The sequence below is a fragment of the Nyctereutes procyonoides genome, unplaced genomic scaffold (genome assembly GCF_905146905.1).
Source record: "Nyctereutes procyonoides isolate TBG_1078 unplaced genomic scaffold, NYPRO_anot_genome, whole genome shotgun sequence".
In the NCBI taxonomy this organism is placed as follows: domain Eukaryota; kingdom Metazoa; phylum Chordata; class Mammalia; order Carnivora; family Canidae; genus Nyctereutes; species Nyctereutes procyonoides.
In genome coordinates this window covers 21,954,091-21,977,801 of record NW_026575041.1, presented here as the reverse complement: position 1 = coordinate 21,977,801, position 23,711 = coordinate 21,954,091, and the positions used below count along the sequence as shown (strand labels likewise).

General features: G+C 35.9%; 1 protein-coding gene across 1 annotated transcript in view; it reads right to left on the bottom strand.

Annotated features, from left to right (window-relative positions):
* Nucleotides 1-23,711, bottom strand: part of CEP57 (centrosomal protein 57) — a 39,440-nt gene that overhangs the window by 11,093 nt on the left and 4,636 nt on the right. The window contains exons 2-6 of the mRNA XM_055320411.1: nucleotides 15,001-15,157; nucleotides 5,861-6,040; nucleotides 5,356-5,477; nucleotides 3,945-4,061; nucleotides 3,246-3,323 (exon numbers count right to left, since the gene is read on the bottom strand). Of these exons, the coding sequence (XP_055176386.1) occupies nucleotides 3,246-3,323; nucleotides 3,945-4,061; nucleotides 5,356-5,477; nucleotides 5,861-6,040; nucleotides 15,001-15,157 (654 nt within the window). The remainder of the gene's footprint in view (nucleotides 1-3,245; nucleotides 3,324-3,944; nucleotides 4,062-5,355; nucleotides 5,478-5,860; nucleotides 6,041-15,000; nucleotides 15,158-23,711) is intronic.

The window sequence follows — 23,711 nt, the reverse complement described above, 5'->3', positions numbered from 1 at the left end:
CACAGCAAATGCTATCATGCCCCTTTTCTCCAGAAGTTTAGTAAAACTACATTAGTTTTAAAATAGTTCCCTATGCACATAGTAGAAATTCCAAAGCCAATTAATAGGGATTTCAAACAAGGACTGGTACCTTCCCTAAATCAATGTTCAGATTTCCTTTTTTCTTTTTTTAAGATTTTAAATAAAATCTTTATTCACAACACACACACACACAGAGGCAGAGACACAGGCAGAGGGAGAAACAGGCTCCATGCAGGAAGCCTGACGTGGGGGACCCCTGGGCTGAAGGTGGCGCTAAACCATTGAGCCACCCAGGCTGCCCAATGTTCAGATTTCCTAAAAGAAAAAACATTTACACCTGTGGATTTGTCTACAATAGTGGTTTTCAAACCAGCCTGTGTATCAAAATCATTTGGAGTTCATGAGGAATATTCAGATTGTCATGATCTTCTCATTGTTAAAGTTCCCCAGGAAATTATGATGGAGTTCGGAACCAATGGACTAAATAAATACCGAGAATACTAACATTTCCCACAATGACTGCATTCTTGAAGCACAGAAATCTATTCAGAGACAAAAGAATGGAGGGATGTGGGCAGCCTGGGTGGCTCAGTGGTTTAGCGCCACGCCACCTTCAGCCCAGGGTTTGATCCTGGAGACCTGGGATCGAGTCCCACGTTAGGCTTTCTGCATGGAGCCTGCTTCTCCCTCTGCCTGTGTCTCTTCCTCTCTCTCTCTCTCTCTCTCTCTCATGAATAAATAAATAAAAATAAATGGAAGGAGCCTCGGTGCCCATCGAAAGATGAATGGATAAAGAAGATGTGGTATATGTAAACAATGGAATATTACTCAGCTGTTAGAAACGATGAAAACCCACCATTTGCTTCAACGTAGATAGAACTGTATTATGCCGAGTGAAATAAGTCAATTGGAGAAGGACAAACATTATATGGTCTCATTCATTTGAGGAATATAAAAAAAGGTGAAAGAGAATAAAGGGGAAAGGAGAGAAAATGAGTGGAAAATCAGTGAGGGTGCCAGCACATGAGACTCCTAACTCAGGGAAATGAACAAGGGGTAGTGGAAAGGGAGGTGGGTAGGGGGTTGAGGTGACTGGGTGATGGGCACTGAGGGGGGCACTTGATGGAATGAGTATTTGGTGTTATGCTATATGTTAGCAAACAGAACTGCAATAAAAAATATACAAAACAAAAAGAAAAAAAATGTTTAAAAAAAGAAAAAAAAGAATGGAAGGATGTCTTCCCTCAGGAACACCTACATTCCCACACATCTAATAATGCTTTATATATAGTAAACTGGACAGGATTCATTGAACATAAAATTACTACCCTGGGGAAAAAAAAAAACACTACTCTGGAAAACCTATGAGACCAAGGAGTTTGAATAGCATAAAAAGAACAATTTCTTTTTAAATGTTTTAACTTCCAGTTTATTTAGTTCTTCCTGGTTGTGATTATGTATTTGTGTGGCAGAGTTTTAACTATTCTAAAGTACTTTCATTGTCTTTTCTCCTGTTTGATCTCTCCAACACTAGGAAGATATAAAACGAAGACCACTTCATCAATGGTAATCCAAGCTCTGAATGGTTAAATACCTTGCCCCAGACTATACAAGTTAAGGTTAGCTTGACTTGGGGGCACCTGGGTGGCTCACTCGGTTAAGTGTCTAAGCTTCAACCAAGAGCATGATCTTGGGGTCCTGGGACCAAGCCCCGTGTCAGGCTCCCTATTAGTCAGTGGGGAGTCTGCTTCTTTCTCCCTTTCCCTCTGCCCCTCCCCTTCACACACCCCCATCCCCCGGGCTCATGTGCAGATTCTCTCAAATAATAAATTCTTATAGGGGGAAAAAAAAATAAAAGTCAGCTTGACTTGGAACCATGTTCGGTCTCTGGTCGTTGTCATTCCACTATAATGGTGTTCAACTATCAGAACTCAAAACTTTTTACTGTATTACCAGTAGTAACTATTTGGTCCCTTCTTTATACCTGCTAAGTGAAAAAGAAAGCACAAATACTGTAAATTAAACTCATAAGATAATGAACTTGCTTTATTTTTATTTCACATACAACAGAACTCACCACCACAATGTATATAAAGCACAATCCACGAGTTTGCATGTTACAACTGAGGAAATGGAGACACAGTAAAGTGGCCTACCCTAAAGTGGAATGGGCAGAGAAACCACGTAATTTCAAGATTTGTTGGTGATCAAAAATAAAGCCACATGACTACATAACTCAGCACACTAAAAGCAAAACGAAACAAAAACAAAACCCACAAATTGATCAGAAGGTAAATATTTGAGAAAGAAATACACTGGGTTTAATACAGAAAGAGAACAAGTTAAACCAATGAGTTGTGGAAGTGATAACAGGATGTTTATGGTCCTGCAAGCCTATGTACAAACTGAGCTCGGGGTACTGCTGGCATCTGGCCGCAGCCTGAACTGCACAGCCTCCGTTCCTAACTGGTTTAGAGTTAAGTCTTGCTTCTTGTGTTAACAGGGTAAAAAAAAGATACATACAAATGTAATACTTAAAGACTTTGAAAGTGGGAGGGCAATATATAAGAGGTATCTGAAGAAATAAGCTCTTAAGAGAGTCTTCAGTTACAAACAAGGTGTTTATCTGTACGACTTACTGGGAACAAAAGTATTAATGTATCTTTTAGAAACCCAGTTCTGGGTGGTATATATAAACGCCATGTTTCTGTGAATTCACACCGCCTCATCTATTCTGGCTGATAGCCAATAAATCAAAGACTAGGAGCAAACAGACCTCACTCCCCTCATATGGTAGCTCTTGTTGAGTTAGTATGGGTCACTAGCTACTGGGCCAGCCCATTACTTCAATTTCTGTCCTGGTGTTTTGAAGCCACCAAGGAAAAGGAAAATGTGTGAGAAAACTACACGATGGCTTTCAAACATTTCCAGTAGCAACTCCTGTGAGACATTTTACATGATTATTATCTTATGTATACTATCTTTTATGTTTTTTATTGATTTTTTTAAATGCTGACTGAAACCCCATAATTTGGACAACTCTAAAAAATTGCTCAACTTTTACTCTCTCCCTTTAAACATAAAGGTTTATAATTTTCCATATTCATCTATGTCTGACAATTATATGTTGGACTTTTCCAAAAATAATCTAAGAAGCCCACAATCAATCTTTTGCTTATGAAGAATGAAATGTGAGGAGCCAACTTGCTGACACTGCAACTCACCTGGGCTGCCTTAACTTGCATACGTTTCCTTTCCTGTTGTTCTTCCCGGAGTTTTGCTTCCAACTCTTGCATTTTTTTCTAGTGATAAAAATATTAAAAGTGGTTAGTGAAAAGACTTTGTGTCATTATGTAAAATTGTAATACAGAAACACAGTAATGTGCTATACAATTTTAGCATGGTAAACATATGCCTGTTCACTATAGTAATGACACTGTGCTGGCCAGTAACCATGACACTCTCCTTTGTGATTCATTATCAGTCATCTGTGAAGTAGCTGTGAATCAGCTGAAGAGAATTATGGGTAAAATCTATGGCCAAAGAACACAGTTCTGTATGAAGCCATATAGGCTACATGGAAGCTAAATTTGGAACTTAATCTCAGCGGTATTAAATACTTCCTAAGTATTTAAAACTATGAAATGAAATGAAAACTAAAAAGAACAATTTAAGCCAAGTAATACAAGCCTTAAAGATGCTGAATACCATTTAAGCCTCCAACATTTTCAAAAAGAACTACTTCCTTATGTACATCAAGATTATAAAATGTGAACACTTGCTCCAAATTCACATTTTTTCTTTAAAAAATACGTTCCTTTGCTACAAGATCACTGTTCGTCGAATATACAGTATTATAAAGTGATCAATTTTATAAAAGAACCAGTATTATGCACTGATGAGTAAAAGACACATTTACTGACTTCTGCCAAGGCCTGCATTGTGGTAAGTTTGTTATACTCCTGTTCAAGAAGATCCAGCTTTTCCAGCTGGCTCTGCACATGTGTTTGATCATGTTGTCGTTCTCTTTCAAGGGAAACCTAGGGAACAGTATTAAACATAGCATGATAATGTGACAAAACAAAAAACAACTGACACTGGGCATATGCTATATACTATATTTGTCTGGCCTTTCATAGAACCACTTAGGTACTATAGAAAAATTCTAGGATAACAATATTAAGATGAAACCACAGGGAGAAACAAAAAAATACAAGTGGAATCCTGTTCTTACCATATATTTTATAACATTTGGTTGCATATACTGAGACTTCCATTACACTCTGGGATAGCAGGGATTTATTAGATATATATGGACTAATATTTTCAATGAGTCTGGTTCTCTTACACAGTTAATATCTAAATTAAGGCAATATCCATGGGTTTTGTATCTATCATTTATACTTCCTCTGAATTCTATGCAAAAAACCTATTATGGCAGTTATGTGTCATACTAACAGAAAATCTGAATAAGACAAAATATAGTGATTTTCCCAGGAATTTGTGTCAACTACGAAATCCCTCCAAACCACTTTAGTGGACAGTTACTGCCCTTAAAAATAAATCATTTTATTTCCAGTATTGGAACCATTCTTAAATACCAAATTTATACTAATGAAAGTTATTAATTCAAAGACATTATATATGCATAACAGATATATCAATCAAAACATTTCATTTATTTTTAAAAAAGTATTTTATTTATTCATGAGAGACAGAGAGAGAGACAGAGACAGAGACACAGGTAGAGGGAGAAGCAGGCTCCATGCAGGGAGCCCCATGTGGGACTCGATCCCAGATTCTCCAGGATCACGCCCTGGACTGAAGGCGGTGCTAAACCGCTGAGCCACTGGGGCTGCCTTAATCAAAACATTTTAATCTTCTCCTACAGATGCTTTCTAACCTAAGAACTGGAATATCCCAATGAAAAGAATTACTATATTACTGTATATAGTGTTTTACCATTTCCAATCATGTGGCAGATTGAACTATCCTCTTCCCCTCCTTATAAATGATTCCAAGTAATTTCCATCTTGGGCTGTTAAATTGTTCAAAAGCCAGAAGCTATAAAAGCTGTATAGAGAGGATATGGCAGGGAGTATGAGGGTCATCCAAAAAGGAAACCTCTTTATAGCTATGCTGAAAAAACAAATTACATTTTTCCTCAAAAGCTTACAGTAGTTGTTTCTCAAGATGAATCACTATTAGTGATTAGGATAAAAGGGAAAATGATTATTATAATAGAACCATTAGTCTTCACTGAGAAAAAAGATCTTTAGATCAGTCTAATTTTCACAACTAACTGTTCTTGAAAACGAATCTGTGGCACCATACCTGTTTTTCTAACACAGACGTTCTTTCCATTTCTGCGTGCTTTATCATATTGCGCATGTATTCCAACTGTTTTTCTAAAAGATTACATTTATTTTCTGCAGCTAACAACTGAGATGTCAGTTCTAAAGAGAATATGTAAGAAAAGCAGAAATTAGCTCATGCACAGAACAGCTGTAACAAGCTATTTAATGGGAATTAACTCTACTGTAAATACAACACTTTCCAGTAGCTCTAGAAGCCTATTCAGATGACCTAAGTCACTTTCTCTCTAGATGCTAGTCCAATCTGTCTTGAATTTAGTCAGTAAATATAATACAGGACCATCAGCACTTGTTCTTCAAAATGCACTTGAGTATAATCCAATTCCAGAGTGCCCAAAGGCACTGACTACTAGAAAACACTAATGTCAAATTGCTTTTAGAATAATCGTACAATACTTATTTTGTGTATTTCATTTTGTATTTTGTGTATTTGTAGGTTTCACCTCCTTCATAATTAAACGAACCTTGATTGTGCTTTGACTCCTCATTCTTTGAATTCTCTCTTTCTTGTATCTGTTCATCCAATACCTTCTTATATTCAATTGTTTCTCTAGACAAGGTTTTCACACTTTCTTCTGCCTGAATCCTTTCAAGTTCTAAGCGTCGAATCTTATCTTGAAGATTCTTCAGAGCAGAAAATATGGCTGCCAAATCCAAACATGAATAATGTAACTACATGGAAAAAGTTCAATTAAAAAAAAAAACTCCTCTAAATAAAAAATAAAATATGGGTGGGCTCAGGGGAGAATCATTCTTTGGGAAAAATGAAATGTTAATTACTGCCATATAATTGTTTAAAAAAATCGATTTAGAGACATCTTCTGAGTCTCTGATACACACTAGGTACTTAAAAAAAACAAATTATAATGGTAAAACATTTTAAAGATTTCATAAAATGGTAAAAATATTTAACTAATCATACAAAATTCGTAACTGTCCAAAAGTACATCAACCATCAATCTCTTTTGTTTCATTAATAAGATCGCATGCAGAATCCAATTGTAGAGTTAAAGATAAGCACAAAAAAGGACTATTTTTTTTAAATCTCCATTTTTCATTATACAGGAAAAAACTTTTTTTAAAGATTTATTTTTTTTGACAGAGAGAACTTGTGGGGAGAGGCAGAGAGAGAGAGAGAGAGAGAGAGAGAGAGAGAGAGAGAGAGAAAACTCTCTGATGAGCAGGAAGCTGGACTGGGGCTTCATTCCAGGACTGGGATCCTGAACTGAGCCAAAGGCATGCTTAACCAACTGGGTCACCCGGGCATCCCTATATAGGAAAAATTCTAATCATTCTTTAAATTGCCCCCCCTCCCACAAAGTTTCTAATTATAAAAGTAATACACAGTCACAACAAAAAGAACTTATACTTCTACTACCAAGAGATAATGACTATCATTTTTGGTTATTCTTTTAATCAATCTTTTTTGATATGCATAAAATAAATTGAGATCAAAATTTATCTAAGTTTTCTTTTTAACTTTAACCCTATGAAACTGTGAGTACTCCCTGATACAATCAGATAATCTTAGATTGTCTGCTCATAACCAATAATTAAAAATTAAATAATTAAGTTGCTGCATCCAAAAATATCCATATTTGAAAGGCTCCTGAAACAAAGTACCTTCATAAAGGGTTGTATCAATTTATACTTTCACAAGATGTATTTTTGGCAATATATAATCACTATTAATTACAGCATTTCTGTTATTTTGATTAAGAAACAAAAGCTACTTCTGGTTATTTCATTTTGCATTTCTATGAAAAAGTTTATGTATGTATATATGTATACATATATGCCAATTTTCTTTTGAATTCCTTAAAAGACCCCCCCATCACACTTCATTATTTGGTCTTTAATTCTAAGTTTAGATGTTGCAAGTTTTGGTATAAGATATTCTGATTTTTTCATATCGTTGTAACAATCTTTCAAATCAAGTTCTTTATACAGTTCTTTATACAGAATGTTCTTCTGTAACTTAAGATATATAAACTTTACATTTTCTTTTATTATACTTGAAGTTTCATAGATTTTTACATTTAATCAAATGAAACAAAAGATACTTTTGTATTGAAGGAAGAAGAACTTCAAATGGCAACTGTATCATATACTAAATTTGCACAGGTATAATTATTACTCACACAACACATAGCTAGTACATAGTTTCTTTTTCTTTCTTTTCTTTCTTCCTTTCCTTTTCCTTCCTTCCTTCCTTTTTTTTCTCTTCTTTCTTTCTTCCTTTCTTTCTTATTTATTTATTCAGGAGAGACACACAGAGAGGCAGAAACGTAGACCGAGGGAGAAGCAGGCTCTATGTAGGCAGCCCAAAGTGGGACTCGATCCCAGGGCTCCAGGATCATACCTTGAGCTGAAGGCAGATGCTTAACCCCTGAGCCACCCAGGTGTCCCAGCTACTGCATAGTTTCAAACACACATACCTGAAACCAGTTTCAGGACTTTTATTCTGATTTCATTATTATTATTCCTGTGTTGTTTAACTATTAAAACCTTATAAACATCAATACTGCCAGTCTCCTACATTATATAAATCTTTAAAAAATTCCAAATTTCTTTTATTAAAGATTTTATTTAACCATACAACTGCCATCTTTTAAAAATCGAGGCTTCTTACTCAAAGCAAAGCACACTTTTCCATTTATTAATCTAATTCATTCATTCATTCACCATTCATTCATTCTAGTGCCTAGAATGTTAGAGGCCCCAGTCAGGAGACTGATACATTTTATAATATAGTTGGCTTATTCTTTCTATTATGCAAAGAGACTAGTGTAATTAGAAAAAACACAAGACATGAAACACATACAACGTAGAAACTTGAAAAATCAACTGAAAAGACTATGAGAAGAAGAATAAAGTCCAGATTTAAGATTAGTATTTAAACGAACAATTCTCTGTAAAATCTGGAATAATTAGATAACAAAACAAATGTAATACGAAAAGAGAAAATAAGTGCCTTTTAATATCAATTCAGGTTTTTTTGTTTTTGTTTCTAAAGATTTATTCATTCCAGAGAGGGAGAGACAGAATGCAGTGGGGAGGGGCAGAGACAGAAGGAGAAAGAAACTCAAGCTGACTTCCACTCTGAGCACAAAGCCTGACAAGGGGCTTGATTGATCCTACCACCATGAGATCATGACCTGAGCCAAAACCAAGACTTGGACACCCAACCAGCTGTGCCACCCAGCCACTCCAACAATTCAGGTTTTTTCTAAACCTCTTCTGAACTACTAAAACTTTGTAATACTAAACATTTCTTGAATTCCTTCATTAGATTATATGTAATAGTGTATGGTTTTGCTAGTCCTTTCATTTCTGCATTTACAGTTACTAGAACAATTGGCTAGAACACAACGTTTTTGTTCTGTATATCAGCAACAGTAATATCACAAGGATGTCCTGGGTTAACAAAAAGACCCAGTATGGGGTATATGCTTTCCTTCTCTACATTCTGGAATGGCTTATAGGTCACCAAAATTATTTAAACATGTCTCAACAAACACACAAAAAATAGAAAGATATACCATGCTCATGGATTGAAAGAAATATTAAAATGTTAAAATTGCCAAAAGCAATCTACAGATTCAATATAATTTTCATCAAAATACCAACTAGTATTATTTCACAGAACCAGAACAAAAAATCCTGAAATTTATATGGCACCACAAAAGACCCTAAATAGCCAAAGCCATCTTGAGAAAGCTAAACAAAAGCTGGAGGTATCACAATCCCAGATTTCGATATACAACAGAGCTATAGTAATCAAAACAGTAACAGTACTGGCACAAAAATAAACACACAGATCCATGGAACAGGATGGAGAGCCCAGAAATAAACTTGTATGATCAATTAATCTGTGACAAAGGGGTAAAGAACATACACTGGGGTAAAGACAGACTCTTCAATAACTGGTACTAGGAAAACTGGACAGCTATATGCAAAAGAATGAAACTGGACCACTTTCTTATACCATACACAAAAATAAACTCAAAATGTAGACCTGAAACTATAAAACTTCTAAAAGAAAATATAGGCAATAATATCTTAGACACTGACCTTAGCAATATTTTTATAGATCTATCTCCTTATATCAGGGAAACAAAAGCAAAAATAAACTATTGGGATATCAAACTAAAAAGCTTTTACACAGCAAAGGAAGCCATCAACAAAACGAAAAGGCAATCTACTGAATGGGAAAAGATACTTGATAATCATGTGTCTGATAAGAGGTTAATGTCTAAAATAGACAACTCCTAAAACTTAACACCAAAAACACCCCACAAATAATCTAATTCAAATGAGAAGACCTGAATGATATTTTTCCAAAGATGACATACAGATGGCCAACAGACACATGAACAGTCAACATCACTGATGATGAGTAGTTCAACATCACCAATCATCAGGGAAATGCAAGTCAAAACCACTATGAGATATCACTTCACCCTAGTCAAAACAGCTAGTATCAAAAAGACAAGAAATGACAAGTGTTGACAAGAATGTGAAAAGGGATCCCTCATGCACTGTTGACAAGAATATAAACTGGGGAAGCCACTGGGGAAACATTATGGAGGTTCCTCAAAAAAATAAAAATAGAAATACCATATGATCCAGTAATTCCACTGCTGAGTACCCAAAGAAAACACACTAATTTGAAAAGATACATATGCACTCCAATGTTTATTGAAGCATTATTTATAATAACCAAGATATGGAAGCAAATCTAAGCATCCATCCATAGATGAATAAAGAAGATATGGTACATATAACAGAGTATTACATCTTCCACACATATATACATAATAGAATATTAGTCATAAAAAAGAATGAAATCTTGCCATACATGACAACATGGGTGTACTTAAAGAGTTTTATGCTAAATGAAATAAGCCAGAGAAAGACAAATACCATATGATTTCACTTGTATGTGGAATCAAAACAAAAAAATCCCCTAACAAACAAAACAGAAACAGATTCATAAATACAGAGAACTGGTGATTGCCAGAAAGGAGGATAGTGGGCGAGGGGCAAAATAGGTGAAGGGGATTAAGTGGTACAAACTCTAGTTATCCTAAGTCACAGCAATGAAAAGTACAGCATAGGCATCATAGCAAATACTGCAATAATGTATGGTAAGTATAGTAAACTATACTTATTGTGATGAGAAGAGTACAATATACAGAATTGTCAAATCACTATGTTGTACACTTGAAACGAATGTCCACACTGTATTGTCAATTGTCCTTCAATTAAAAATAATTTCTTACATAAAAATTTATACAGCAGGCCTGAACTTTAGCTACCCTCTGTTAACTAGGCTCTTGGAATGTTTCCCATGTTACTAATTATAAGGTTTTGTATGCTTATGGCACTAAATCCTGCTGCACAAGTCTGCCTTGATTGCGTAAACAATGTGCTTCATGGTGAGTATCAGGACTGATTGTGCAGGTGCAAAGTGTCTGTTGAGCAGCCACCCCAACAATTCAGGTTTTTTCTAAACATCTTCTGAACTACTAAAACTTTGTAATACTAGACATTTCTTGAATTCTTTCATTAGATAAATAAAAGCAATAGTGTCTGAGCCTTAAGTGGGCTTTCCTGGGCAGAAGTACTACACATATCATGCAATTTATTGCTGGAGAAGTGGTGTTTTTCTGCGTGACCTCCAAGCAGGAAAAATTTGAAAGCCTGCATCTTGGTTTCTCTTGTTTCTACTGTAATAAGCCACAACCATAATTACAGTCATTTCTGAAACTTGTGAGTCCTCTGAGTTAATCTCCCACCCTACAGGTGGTCTTGAGGTCCTAGAATATGAAAAATTCAATGATGCTTTCAGATTCCATGATGCAACTCAATTTTAAGAAACTACCATTTGCAAAGTTTTGGTGTAATATCAAATAAAAATATCCACAAATTGTTGGAAAGGCTATTAAAGTATTAGTTCTTTTCCACCTACATACCTGTGTAAGGTCAGACTTTTTTCACATACTTCAATCAAAACAACTTATTAACACAAACGGAATGCAAAAATAGATGAGAACCAAATGGTCTTCTCTTAAGCCAGAAATAAGAGATTTAAAAAGTATAAAATAAAACACTGTCACTCTTTAGTAGTCTATTTTTTAAATTTGGAAAATAGTTATTCTTCATTAACATATTTATGTAAACAAGTAATGGGTTAATTAGGGTTTTCTGGATTAAAAAACTGGATAACCAGTGTTTTAGAAGAACGGATGGGCAGGAAATGGTTATCAATACCTGATACAACAGTTACAACTTGACTTCTGTCACTGGTCAATAATGCTGAGCTTTTTGCAACATGTGGGACACAAATTTGTAATAGGTCAAGATGTTTACTCTCTCAGCAATTAGAGGGGGACATGAGTGGCTGGGCACAGGGAAAGATCCCCAACTAGTTACCATCAGCCCCATCAGTTTATCTCCATGTGCTGGACATGTATTACCATTTCATTTTTCACATACATGGACTAGGAGAAGTGAAAGGGTTTAGAAAGCACTGGGCTAGCAGAATTGCCTCATCGTTATCTTGCTTCAAAGGTTCAAGCCATTTTCAAGCCATTCTGTACGCTGCTCTCATTTGAAATGTATTTGAAATGTATTAAATAACATGAACAATGGGTTAAACTTTTTGGGATTGACATTAATTACCATTTTTTTAAAGGGCTCCAAGGGGGAAGGAAAAGAAGAGGTCCCAAGGAAAACAGATTTTTTTGAAGGCAGTAATAACTTCCAATTTCTTGCTCATCTCTTTTCTAAAACTCAAATGAATATGAAAATGAGAATTACAAGAAATATGGTTTAATTATCTCTTTCCACAGCACTAATTCAAATTATATTTTCAAAGTGATTATCAGATAGAAAAGTGAAATGGTAATTTAGCAAATGAAAATATATTAAACTAGAACAATAGAATAAGTCTCTTTTCCTGTACGGTATTAGTGCAAAAAAAGCAATTATTACATATAAAGAAGAAAAGTTTATCATACAGAGGATCTACTCAAAGTAAGACTTCACTCATTCAAACAGAAGTCTGGTTTTGTTTTGTTTTGTTTTTCTACAAATATCTATATTCAATACTCAACTTATTAACTAGAAACATCTTAGAGAATATGGTATCTGAAAGATGGTGATGATAAAGAAAATGCTAACTTAAAGGCTAATAAAATGAATGATAAAATCCTACTCATCTGAACACAGCACCTAAAGACTTCGGCAATTTAGAAAAATCAAAGTTGTATAACTGCAAACATATGGTAAAAAACCAAAAAATAAATAACTGAAGCACACATGGGATAAAAATCAATTAAAATTTAGTAAAAATTTGTTTAAAAAATAAGCACACACGCAAAAAAATAGTCATGCAACATAGTTCTAGCAGGAATTTAAGGCCTAGAATTAGGTATCAATCCTTCCACTATAATATTATATCTAGTTCTGGGATTCCTGGGTGGTGCAGCGGTTTGGCGCCTGCCTTTGGCCCAGGGTGCGATCCTGGAGACCTGGGATCGAATCCCACGTCGGGCTCCCGGTGCATGGAGCCTGCTTCTCCCTCTGCCTGTGTCTCTGCCTCTCTCTCTCTCTCTCTCTCTCTCTGTGTGACTATCATAAATTAAAAAAAAAAATATATATATATATATAGTTCTGATCTTTACCTCTATCTAAAGAAACTTTTAAAAAAAGTTCAAAGAAAAGCAATTAATAAAGAATGAAAGAATAAGAAAAGTCAAATGGAGATTTATTCATAGAGCAAAATCAGCAAATTAAATGTTTAGCCCAGTATGTCAGCAATAATGATAAATTCTGCTTGCGTGTCACTAATGGTTTAAAGAACATGAGAGAAAAGAGGGAAAAAAGAGATGAGAAAAATAAACAAGAGAAAAAATAATGTGTAAACAGTAAATTGGCATCTTTTATCCCTTTAGAGCATGGTGCTGTGAACTGTTTAAGCAATGCCTCAGGATATTATGATCCATTACACTTTTATAATATTTTTTCTATCAATCCAGTAATATCTACTTTCAGTATGGGATGGACAGATGAGGAAACCACTACCTGCTTGCCCCTGACATAAAAAAGTGAAGGCTATGGGGTATGAATAAAGGACAGAGTTAAGAAGAGACATCTGAGGAGAACAGGAAGAGATATGTGTTGGGGAAGCTGGTAGAGAAGAAGACTTCTCAAAATAAATAGTTCATAATGTGGACTTCAAAGAGTACAATTCTACAATAGAAAGATTTTGCTAAGAGGGTAAAGCATGAGAAAGACTTTAGGCCTGACATGGCTGACATGGCAGCCAGAATGGACACCCAAATACATGTAAGTCCTAATCGTTCGAACCCTGAATACCTGCTATATGTGGTGAAAAGGACTCTGGGAAAGGACCCGAAGCAGAGAGCTATGAAGCATGAGAGATACCTGATCCACCATTCCTGAAGGGGGCCATAAAGAAAGCACAGGAATGAACACAGACAGCTCCTAGGAAGAAAGTGCCCTTGACTAGAAATTAGCAAGACAATGGAACCTCAGCTCTGTAACCACAACTAAATGTGGCCAAACATCTAATCTGAATGAGCCAAGAAGGGAAAGATTCTTCCTAGACTCTTCTAGTAAGGAACACAGTCAACACCTTGGTTTCTGCCTAACAGGACCCTAAACAGAAGCCCCTGCTAATAAGCCCATCGAGATTTCTAACCTACAGAAACTGTGATAACATGCTTGTGGCTAAAGTTGCTGAACTGTGGTAATCTGTTAAGGCAGCAAGAAAGCTAATATAGATGGCAAGTTCCGGAAACAAATACATTTATATATTTCAAAGTAGCCAGAGCAGAGGATGTGTGGGTAAGGAAGAACCAGAAGAGAAGCTAAAATGAAATTGGTAAGGCAGGTAGAGTCCAGGTAATACAAAATCTAGGACTTTGTTATGTAACCCATGGAGAAGTGCTAACATTTGTTTCAAGCAGGAGAGATGATGGCAGGAACATTGTTTAAATGAGGACGGAAGGGAGACCGCAGGCTAAGCAATTATTTAGGAGTATCACAATCACATTTGCAATAATTGAGAGTCTGAGCCAAAGCAATGAGAATGAAGAGACAGAACCAGTAAGTCTTTGGGATATTTCAGAGTAAAAAATTTTGGTTTTTAGTTCCTGGCTGATACTGCAGATGACAGAGCAGTCCTAGATTTCTCAAAGTATTTAGCTTTGGTGATTTGGTGGATGATACTATTTACCAATCAACGAATAAAAGAAAGGCACTGTATTTTGAGGAGGTTAACCTCCTCAAAAAAAAAAAAAAAAAAAAAAAGTAGGAAGGGAGAAATAGACACTCCCCCCCCCCTTTTTTTGAGAGAGAGAGAATATGTGTGAGCAGGGGGTGGGGTGGGGGAGCGAGACAGGGAGAGAGAATCACAAGCCCGAAATCATGACCTGGGCCGAAATCAAGAGTTGGAAGCTTAGCCGACTGAGCCACCCAGCTGCCACTCCTCTAATTTTAAAATATACAGAAGACACAAGAGTTTTAAAGCAGTGGGCAAACAAAAAATATCGATTTTGTTAGGCTCTATTACCTCTGCTGTTACTTTCCGGATAGGCAAATGTAGGCTTATTCGGGGAGCGTCGTAGATCACTATTAAGGAAAGGCTTATCAGGTGGATATACTACATATGGAGATGAGGAATGGCGAACGACACTTCCATTAGACCTTGAGGGTTCGACTAAGATGTTCTGAAAAATAAAAATATAGAAATTACCTTTCAAAATTTTAAACTGCAAATAAGATGTAAATACACACACACACACACACACACACACACACACAGACATTTGTTCCTGAGAATTATACTGTTCATGTTCCACTGATAGAAACAACAGAAAAAAGAGCCCACTGGCCATACACAACAGAATTCAATCATTACTTTAAAATAAAAAAAACTTTTAAGTGTTTCTCATGTGTCTAAAGACAGTCATATGCAGACACTGTAAAAAAGGAAATAACGTTCAAATGACTTGAATAGAAATGCTGCACAGAAATACTTAAATGATACTCATAATAAATTTATTTTTCTTAAAAATATGTACTGAAAAAATACATTCAGAAAAATAAATATTGCCCTTTTACAGTATCTGAAGCTGCTACAAAATGAGTGAACTAATCTCTCTCCAATCAAGGAAATAATTCCTGAATATTTATCAAATATCCAAGACTGGGGTATACAGGAAAGAAAGGCATAGTTCTTGCTTCAAAAGATGTATACTTAGGAAGAAGAGGTAGGAAGGGAGCAATTAGAAAACATTAAAGCTTATCAAATACCCAAATATACAATTTTATTTGCACACAAACACCACTGTATTATGAATGAGATTCTGTTCAACTAGAAATGATGTTCCACTTGATTTGGTTGGACGGGATGATAACTGTGGCATTTTGTTAGTTGTAGATGACTTCTTATTGGAAGAGAGACCTAGAGTGGGGAGTAATGGAGAAAATGAAAGCTAAGGTGGAAGATACAACTGCTGGCTGATCAAAATTCTCAGACATTTATTTTTCTTACTCAAATAACCACAACAAAGTAAGTTCTTGACTCTTACCTTTGTAGAACTACACTATACAGCACCAGAATAACCTGTGTTCAGAAAAGTACAGAGGAACAAAGAGTATTTACAATATGGTAAACAACCTCCTGGAATAAACAGAAACAATCAAGATAACCACACTGTACCTAAATCTTATTAAAAATCAAAGATGATTTCCATGTAAAACCATGCAATTTTGTAATTGATTTAAGAAAGCAAATACCAAACACACACTATGGCTATGAAAACTAGAGGGTAAAGAGCTTGGAAAAGATAGGGTAAGTCTCAAAGCGATCCTCAAGTTAAGGGATGTTATTAAGACAACAGTGAACAGTGTGTCTACATGCAACAGGACTAAGAGTTAGCAGTTTTCAAAATTTCTGGCAAGCTGACATCAGATTTTGGAGGTGGCTGGAAACCAGGGTGTTTTCAAGTCTTAAATTATATTATACTGCAAAAGCTCTTACAAAGCATCATAAATTGTCACTTAGCTTAATTCCAAAATGATTATTCACAGAGAACCTTACATTCTAGTAGGTTGTGTGAAGACTGATCATTTAACAACTATCATTTAAAGTAACTGGTTAGGAAGTATTCCTTTTGATACATATATATGAACATAAAACACCTGCAAATTTACTTCAGATATAAATAAACCACTTCCATTAAATTCACTGCCTGCTAGCTCTTACAAAAGTTTTTCAAAATTTGTCCTGGGCGGCCCGGGTGGCTCAGCACTTTGGCGCCGCCTTCGGCCCAGGGTGTCATCCTGGGAACCGGGGTCGAGTTCCACATCGGGCTCCTGGCATGGAGCCTGCTTCTCCCTCTGCCGGTCCAGTGTCTCTGCCTCTCTCTCTCATGAATAAATAAAATCTTAAAAAAAAAAAAAATTGTCCTTTTTGAAACTTTTCTCCAAAGACGACTTTTGAAAGGCTAACAGGTACTTGAAAAGATGCTCAACATCCATTAGTCATTAGGGAGATGCAAATTAAAACCACAATGAGGTCAATCTCTCATCTGTTGAGACTATACATCATCAAAAAGACAGGAGTTTACAAAAGCTGGCATGGATGCAGAGAAAAGGGAACCCTTGTGCCCTGTTTGTGGGATTGTAAAATTGGTATAGCCACTGTGGAAAACAGTATGGAGGCTCCTCAAAAAATTAAAAATAGGACTATGATCTATTTTTATCCAGCAATTCTACTTTTGGGTATATATCCAAAAGAAATGAAAAGACTAAAGAGATATCTGCACCTCCATGCTCATATCATAGCAGCAATACTTACAAGAGCCAAGACATGGAAGCAATGTCCACTGATGGATGAATGAAGAAGTTGTGGCGTATACAGTAGAGTATTATTCAGCCATAACCAAGAAAACCCTACCATTTGCAAAAGCGGCTGGACCATGAAGGCATGCTAAGTGAAGTCAGACAGAGAAAGACAAACACTTTATGAACACACTTATCTATGGAGTCTAAAACAAAGGGGAACTGGAGGGAGATGGTCAAAGGTATAAACTTCCATTGTAAGATAAATAAGTACTAAGAATGTCATGCACAACATGATGACTACAGCAAGTGCTGCTGTGTGATATACAGGAGAGCTGTGAAGCAAGATACCCTAAAAGTTCTCATCACAAGGAAAAAAAAAATTTCTTTGTATTCATATGAGAAGATGAATATTAGCTAAACCTACTGTGGTAATCAATGCACGATAGATGTAAATCAAACCATCATGCTGTATGCCTTAAACTTGGACAGTGATGTATGTCAGTTATTCCTCAATAAAACTGGGGTGGGGGGAAGAGACGGTCTTTCAACAAAGTTTGTCACATATTCATCATCAAAGTATTGCTTAGGTTGGGTCAGCAGACAAATTACAAAAACTCTATGTAAAAATCCAAGTATGAGGAGATTATTTTTGAAGAGCCATTCTAAATGTTTTCCATTTTCTAAGTAGTCCATTTCATTTTGAATACTTAGGTTTAAGCAATAAAAGTTACTTTCATCACAAAAGTGTTGGGTCAGTGTCCTCATTTGCTATCAGCAGCTCAAAGCACAGAAAATACATAAATAAAAAGCAAAGGAAGATAAAGTGGCCTTGTAAAAATTATTTTGAAATGAAATCAAGCCAAGAACCACAAAACTGGCAACTGTTAATTATTTATACACACACAAATGTACCTAATACAGATATTAAAGGATAAAATGTGGTATATACACACAATACTATTTAGCCTTAAAAAGGAGAGAAATCCCATTACATGCTACATAATGGACAAATCTTGAGGGCACTGTGATTAGTGAAATAAGCCAGTCAAAAAAAGACAAATACTTTATGATTCTTGTTACATAAGGTAGTCAAATTCATAGAAAGAGAAAGTACAATGGTGGTTACCGGGGCAGGGGAGGTTGCAAAGCAGAGGTGTTCAATGGAGAGTTCCACGAGATGAAAAAGTCTGGAGATGTTTCACAACAGTATGATTATACCTAACATTACTGAACTGTACCCTTAAAAATGGTTAAGATGATAAAGTGTTAGGTAAACACGTAATAATATAGCAAGAAATAAACAGTATGTGTTCTTAACAGCCAGGTCTTTCCAAGTGAGAAAAACAACTGGGGATAAGTTATAAACTTCAGGGATGAGAAAAGTAATTATTTTTAACACTTAGAACCACAAAAACAATCTAGAGGGAGAATCTCCAGCAGACTCAGCGCTGAGTGCACAGCCTGACATGGGGCTCCATCTCAACACCTGAGATGATGACCCGAGCTGAAATCAATAGTTGGGAGCTCAACTGATTGAGCCACCCAAGGCACCTTCTTACCAGGATTTTATGGGCCCACATATCTAACCTCAGGCTGTGATTTCATTCCCTCTCCTCTTTCTCCATTCCATTGGCCCCCTCGTTGTTTCCCAGTGATAATGACCAACATATGGATTTTGAAAATGCACAGTACACTCCACTTTCTTTTGCTAGGTTGATGTGCCTAGAAAGCTAGCTCCCTTTTCTCATGCCACTCAGTCATCTGCTCAAGTCTTGGCAGCAAGGCTCTCCCTGACTAGTACCTAAAGTAGCATCTTTCTGTCGCCTTTATTCTTGTGTAAAAATGCTTATCCCTACGTGATATATTTAGTATCTCTATGGTCTATGGAATTAAAAAAAAAAAAAAAAGATAGTTCTTGTCCTTGGTTTCTGACACAGAGATTCAAAAACCCTGGGAATTTCTTAAGTGATAGGCATCTTTGTTATGCTAATAATGGGACACCCCCACCCTCTTCAACTTCAGGATGAGAGCTGGTAGCCAGAAAAACCAACCAAGCGCTCAGTTAGAAATTTCAGTCCCACATCCTGACCTCAGGAGAAGGGAGGGGCTGGAGACTGATGGCCAATGATTGAATAAATCATAAGTACATCATGAACCCTTCATAAAATCTCTTGAAATATGAGGTTTCAAGAGCATCCTGAGTGCTTATGGAAGCCCCTTTACATTTTGCCCTAATGTCCCTTCCATCTGGCTATTTCTGAATTGTATCCTTTATAAAAGAGCTGTATAAGCATAGCTCACCTTCCTGAGTTTTGTGAGTTAATCCAGCAAATTAATAAAGGGTGAGGAGGAAGGGTAATGGGAACTCCTTAATTTGTAGTTGAGTGGGCAGAAGTACAAAAGCCTATTACCTTCAGGAAAACCTGGGACTTGAAGTGGAGACTGAAGTAGGGGCAGTCACGTGGGACCTAGCCCCTTAGCTTGTGGGGCCTGCACTATCTCCAGCTAGGTAGGGGCAGAACTGAATTGACTGTAGGACACCCAGCTTGCACAGGAGAACCTATGTTGGAGAAACATAGTCATTCCCACTAAAGTCACAATAAAAACACTCGACGGGATGCCCAGGTGGCTCAGTTGGTTAAGATCTGCCTTCAGCTCAGGTCAGGATCCCAGGGCCCTGGGAGGGAGCCCCTCCACTGGGCTCCCTGTTCAGTGGAGTGTCTGTTTTTCCCTCTCCTGCCGGTCCTTCTGCTTGTGCTCCCTCTTTCTGTTAAATAAACAAAATCTTAAAAAAAAAAAAAAAAAAAAACCTCGATAAAGATGTTGAATTATGTAATTCCTCTGCAAAACAAGAAACCTGCACATTGTTTTTAAAACTGAATTACCCCAAAGAATGTAAATTATAAAATAATTACAAACATTTATTTATAAAATATAAATTGCAAAATATAATTTCCTTTATAACAAACAACAAAAAAGAGCACAAATACCATAAAAAGACTGTGCAGAAAGGGTTAACATAGCAAACATGAGACTGCTATCCTTAGAAATGTCTGCTTACAAGGCTGGTTCTTGGCTGGTATCTAGGAACTTGAATTTTGGAAAGGTTCCAACTATTATCACCATGATGGTCAGCTGTTCTCAGGATCAGCCTCAGGTCCGATGATTTACTAGGACTGACAGGTCTCAGCATCTACTTATACTCATGGCTAAGAATTATTACAGCAAAAGATTACAAACCAAAATCAGTGAAAGGAAAAGACCCATGGTCGTGAAGTCTGTAAGATACTAGGCACAAGCTTTCAAAATTCCTCTCTGGGTGCTTACAGGATGTGCTTAATTCCTCCAGCAACCAATAGTGACAACTTTTGTGTTTTCTACTAAGGAAGCTCCTTAGACTCCGTCAAGGTTTTTGTTGGGGGCTGGTTACATGCCTGACTCCCAGAAAGTAAGCAAGTGTTCAGCATAAAGCACACTGTACAGCTTAGGCAGTGAAGTACTCATCATTTAGGTTTAGGTTTTATATCAGAGTATGAAATTGTTCACCCATTAAATTCACAGTTGCCTACCAAGAGCTAACTCTGCCAATAGGACTTTCTAAAGATATCAGCCATCTGAGATAATAGAAGAGATCAATTAAGTGATTTCTTGCTTTCAGTGCTGCATGCCCTTCAATCGTGGGTACCTGAGAACTACTGAAGAGCAAAGGATCTTTCAAGCAGAATGTTTAGGCTCCCCCCTTATACATGCACTATATATATATATATATGCAAAATAAAAACAATCCATAAATCTCAAACTTGCATGGTACTTTACAATTTACATTTCCATTATCTGAGTTGATCTTCATAATTTACATTTCCATTATCTGAGTTGATCTTCACAACAATCCTAACAGTTAAGAAAGTATCTCCACTTTAGAGTTCAGAAAAATATATTTGGGATTTTCAGAACACTGAAAATAGAATCTTTATATTTGTCAACACCTTTTTTTCCAAGCACAATCATATTCTCCCTTAGTTATTATAGAACCCTGTGAAGGAAGCATAGCAAATATTATTGTCCCCATTTTGTAGGTGAAAAAATCAGCTAAGAAACAAGCCATTTGCTTAAGGTCTCAAAACTATTAAGGAGCCTGAGACTAACTCCTACTAATCAGTATGCTTTCCAAGACCCCAAGCATTCAATAAATATTTTCCAACTATAAAATGATATGATTGTAAGAACACTTTCAGGATTAAAGGCAAAATGTTTAACCTGACCACTTTCTTCTCTGGTAACTTTAATTACTACTTAGGAACACTTATGATTCAAATATTTATTGAACATCTCTGTGTATGGCAATGTATTAAGTAGGAAGGATGATTTAAAAAAAAAGTGTATCATTTGCCTTCTTTACAAATGAAATTGCAACATGGTTGACAGAAATCAGGTACATAAAAACTTAAATACAATTTAGCAAACCATACTCAACTATATAAAAAGACAAAACAGTATGATCAAAATGAATTTATTCCAGGAATGTTTAAGACCGAGTGAACATTAGTACATTTATTTCACTTTAATGTGAAAATCCATGATTATCAACAAATAAAAGTAATCAATAAAATTCAATATCCAGTCATTATTAAAGAACTATTTTCTTTTAAGAAAATTTACAAAAAACCCTAACATATTTAATGGTACAAAATTTAAAACATTCCTTTTCAATTCAGGAACAAGGCAAAGATATCTGCAAGACATCTCCTGGACAATGTTGTGCTGCATTTTGTAGCCAGCATATTAAGATAATAAAAGGAAGTAATAGATGTTAAGATTGAAAACAAAGTATCAAAATTTCACAGGTAATGATCATCTAAATAGAATCCCCAATTATTAGAATTAGAGCTTAGGACAAGTTGCTGAGGAAAATTACTATGAAAGAATGTATAATTCTGTGTAACACCTAGAAAATGTTATTTATGAAAGTACATAAAAAATAAACTAAAAATAAATTTAATAAATGATGTACAGACCTGAAATTATAAAATTTTACTGAAAAATACTAAAGTTCAACAAAACTGGAGTAACAAGACATGTTCAGATAAAAGACTCAGTATCTTAAAGGCACTGGTTATTCCCAAATTGAACTACAAATTCAATTCAGTTTTGAATGAAATTGCAATAGCAGATTTTATAATTTCTTCTGAAGAACAACAAAAGATCAAGAATAGCTCACATTTTTCTTAGAGGAACAAGGAAGACAAGCACTCTCTCAGAAATATAAAAATGAGAACCATTAAGATAATAACTATAAACACAGAGAGACACAAATACAACAATGGAACAAAGAGCCCAGTAAAACAAACATACGCATATAGAAATATACTGATAGCTATAGAGCAAACCATGGACACTGATAGCAAACCACTGGGGAAAGATAAATTTAAAAAGCAATGTTGGAGCAATTGTGTATTTAAGCAGAAAGATTAAACTGGATCCCTACACCTCACAGTACACAAATTAAGCATATTACTTAAAAAGCCCCAACTTTAAAATTTGTAGAAAAAAATACATAAGAATGTCATTAATTGTCCTGGCTACAATAATTTTTCTTTTTTAAAAAGATTTTATTTTTTTATTCATGAGACACATAGAGAGAGAAGCAGAGACAGAGGCAGAGGGAGAATCAGGCTCTATGCAGGGAGCCCGATGTGGGGACTCCGGGATCACGCCCTGAGCAGAAAGCAGACGCTCAACCGCTGAACCGTCCAGGCATCCCTATAAGAATTTCTTTCTTTTTTTTTTTTTTCCTATAAGAATTTCTTAATCAAAAAGTACTAAACATAAAAAGGAAAGACTAATAAATTTTACCACATCAACATTAGGAACTCCCACATCAAAAGATACCTTAGAAAAATAAATGAAAGACAAGCCAAAGAATCGTTTAGAATATGGCTAACAAGCAAGGATTACCAACCAGAAAGAATACAAAAGGAATGAGTAGAAATCAAGAGAAAAAGATAAACCAACAGCCAACAGGCAAAAGACACAACAGGATTTCATAGAAGAAAAAAACATGAAAAACCAGTAAACTCATGAAAAAACTAAAGGTGCATCTTCTCCATTGATCAGGGAAGCAAAAGTGAGAACAAGAAGAGGACAGCATTTCACACTCCCTGCTTGGCAAAAATCCAAAAGTGAGACAATACCACCTGTTCAAGAAGATATGGATTAAAGGCAACGGTTGGTGGGACTATATTGGCACAACTGCTTTGGAAAACAATTCAGCATTATCAAATAAAGCCAAAGATGCACCCTCTAAGACCCTGCAATTTCAATCAGGTTTCTTTGCTGAACTATCTTTCTTTCTCCTGCTTTTTTAAAAAATGATTATGTCCTCAGTCACTAACACAGTCCACAACCCACCGCTGAGTTGTAACCCCCAGCCTA